The sequence below is a fragment of the Pseudocercospora fijiensis genome, assembly GCF_000340215.1.
Source record: "Pseudocercospora fijiensis CIRAD86 unplaced genomic scaffold MYCFIscaffold_4, whole genome shotgun sequence".
NCBI classification, from domain to species: domain Eukaryota; kingdom Fungi; phylum Ascomycota; class Dothideomycetes; order Mycosphaerellales; family Mycosphaerellaceae; genus Pseudocercospora; species Pseudocercospora fijiensis.
Window position 1 is genome coordinate 4652407 of NW_006921535.1, and position 2528 is coordinate 4654934.

General features: G+C 45.1%; 1 protein-coding gene across 1 annotated transcript; it reads right to left on the bottom strand.

Moving 5' to 3' along the window:
- On the bottom strand, window positions 1-1278 carry MYCFIDRAFT_81642 (uncharacterized protein; the record flags this gene model as incomplete). Its single annotated transcript, XM_007927829.1, has 2 exons — window positions 1-165; window positions 466-1278. The coding sequence occupies 2 exons, from the start codon at window positions 1276-1278 to the stop codon at window positions 1-3; spliced, it is 978 nt and encodes a 325-aa protein (XP_007926020.1).
- Between the last annotated feature and the right edge of the window lie 1250 nt (window positions 1279-2528).

Here is a 2528-nt window from a genome sequence, read left to right on the forward strand (position 1 = left end):
TCATTCCGAGCTGCCCTCATTATTACCCGCCTCATCACCCTCCCAATCTTCCTCATCGCCATCGCCATCGCCATCGCCATCGCCATCGCCATCGCCATCGCCATCGCCATCGCCATCCTCATCGCCATCGCCATCGAAATCGAAATCGCCATCGAAATCCTGCTCCTCCTCTTCACGTTTATAATGATGACCATCACTTCCTCATCATTCTCCTCCCCCTCCCCCTCCTCCCGGATCAACTTCAACCTCTTCATTTCCTGCCTCCTCGCCACGATGCTCCTTCTTAAAGCAACCCATTTCAATCGCCATGTGGTGTCCCATTCCCGCATTACCGTTTTCACAATACCAGGGATTTCTGAAGCCCACTGGCAAGTCATTGACGCGTTCATGATACCATTGCTCAGTACATTCGTATGGAATCAGGACTCCGCAAGGATAGATGGGACGCATTGGCACGCGACGGACCTGGGAAGGACCCATCTGGCCATCCCATGGCGTCCTGTATTTGCTGCAATTGTTCTCGTCCTGGAGAGGCTTTGAGAGGAATTCTGTAATGTTCACCGTTTGATTTTCGAATGTGATCCATGGTGGAAGATCCGGCACAGTGATGTTCGCAGGTATGGTTGTGTTCTGAATTGGGAAGCGAAGCGATGGAGATGGCGGCGCTATCGATGCGGATTCTGGCGTACAGAGATTTGGCTGTGGCGTCGGTGTCGCAGCCAGAGGAATGGTAGTTGCTTGTCTAGGCGCGATATGCTTCCACCTTTGCGGAGCACTGGGATTTGGCTTTGGCGAGACTGGCGCAGTACCAGTTGATGGGATATAGATAGTGTCGCTCCCATCCTCTAGAGCCTTGAACCGCAGATCAGCAATGGAGCTGACAACAGCGCCTGGGATTGCAGTGACTCGTGGTAGCGTATCGGCAATGGAACTGACAACGATAGCGCCTGAGAGTGCGGTGGCAGGTCTGCTTGCGCTGGTGGTCAGTTCTGGGCCTGCTCGGACGATTGTACCAAGAGAGTTTGCAGAAACAAACCCCAGCCCCGGCAAAGATGCAGTCGATTGTCCTGAGGCGATGCCCCCACCTGAGTCCGCATACATGGAGCAGACATCGAGGTATGTAGTCATCGAGGCGATCGGTCCAGTCGAGTTCCACATCTCCGTATAGTACTTTTCAGATGGACACGACTTGTCAGGCGAGGCGAGGTCCGCGATGACAATAATAGCGCCTCCAATTGCGAAAGCGATGACAGCGGCTTCGGTGAAGAAGGCACTCATCACCAGACTGCTGACAGCAGTGCCTGTTCTAGTAAGTCCTTCTTATCACGCACAGCGCAGTGGATTACTTACGTAATACTGCATTGCCGGCGGTTGAATTGGCTTCCTTGATTGCCTATGTTCTGCTCTATTCTATGGTCTAAAATATAATGAAAATTCTTCAAGCCAAGAAGTCACGTGCTTGTTATGTAACTGAGCTGACGCGTCATACACCCCCTCAGCTTATGCAAAAGAGGTTGCCTTCCATTTTGGGCAAGGTAGTCAATGCTTCTTTATATACAAACAAAAGAAAAATTAATCTTTTCAACTCCTTATATAGTGCTTTATTAAAACACTAAAAAAATGGTTTGAATCTATACTGTATATAAGAGAGTCTTATTTTATACCCCGATTACCCTAGAAGGATATCGTTATATAATCCGGACTGTATGTGCACCTTTATATATAGTCCCTATTACTAGGAACTGTTGTCTTCCTATGTAGTCTAAGTACAGACCGACACTATTAAGCCTTATCTAAGTACTCGTATCGTATAGTAAAGTTAGTTTAGCTAAACTGAGCCCGTTATATTATTACTATCGGTTATTATATTAATCGCATAGGTAGCGTCTATTTGATTAGATAAAGGATTAGGTAAGATGTGTATTAGTTAAACAGATTTAATAAATTAGGATAGGTAACTTAACTAAGGACGCTACCCTTAGCTAAGACTACTATACTATTATTACTAGCACTAATACAATCGCCGCAGACTTGTTATTAGTTAGTAGAAGTAACGTTCGAAGTAATAATATAGGCGACAATAACGTATTAGGAAGTGAGGTTAAATCCTTTGTCCTAATTAGTCGTCGCTATTATATTAGACACTTTTATTAGCGCCAATCGATAAAGGTATACTCAATCGACTTAGTTACAATTAATAGGGGAGGGCGGCGCCTACTACCTATTGTATAGAGTTGTCTTCGTATTGCTAAAGAGGAAGAGGTTATTAGAGGAAGAGTTGCTTCCTTATATACCCCTACAACTGTATATCTTAGTTAGTTGTTAGGTTAGGTAGTCTAGTTAGTCTTAGTTGTTTAATGAACCTCTTCTAGTTCTAAGGGCTATAGAGCTTAGTCAACCTATTAGCTAGCATGTCCTATATTACTAGATATTCGCATTATATACGACCTGATTTATGTTCTTAGCGTAGCTAGCATTAATAAATGTCTACATGCCTAAGCTTAGTGTCTAACTTGCTAGCATCCGCC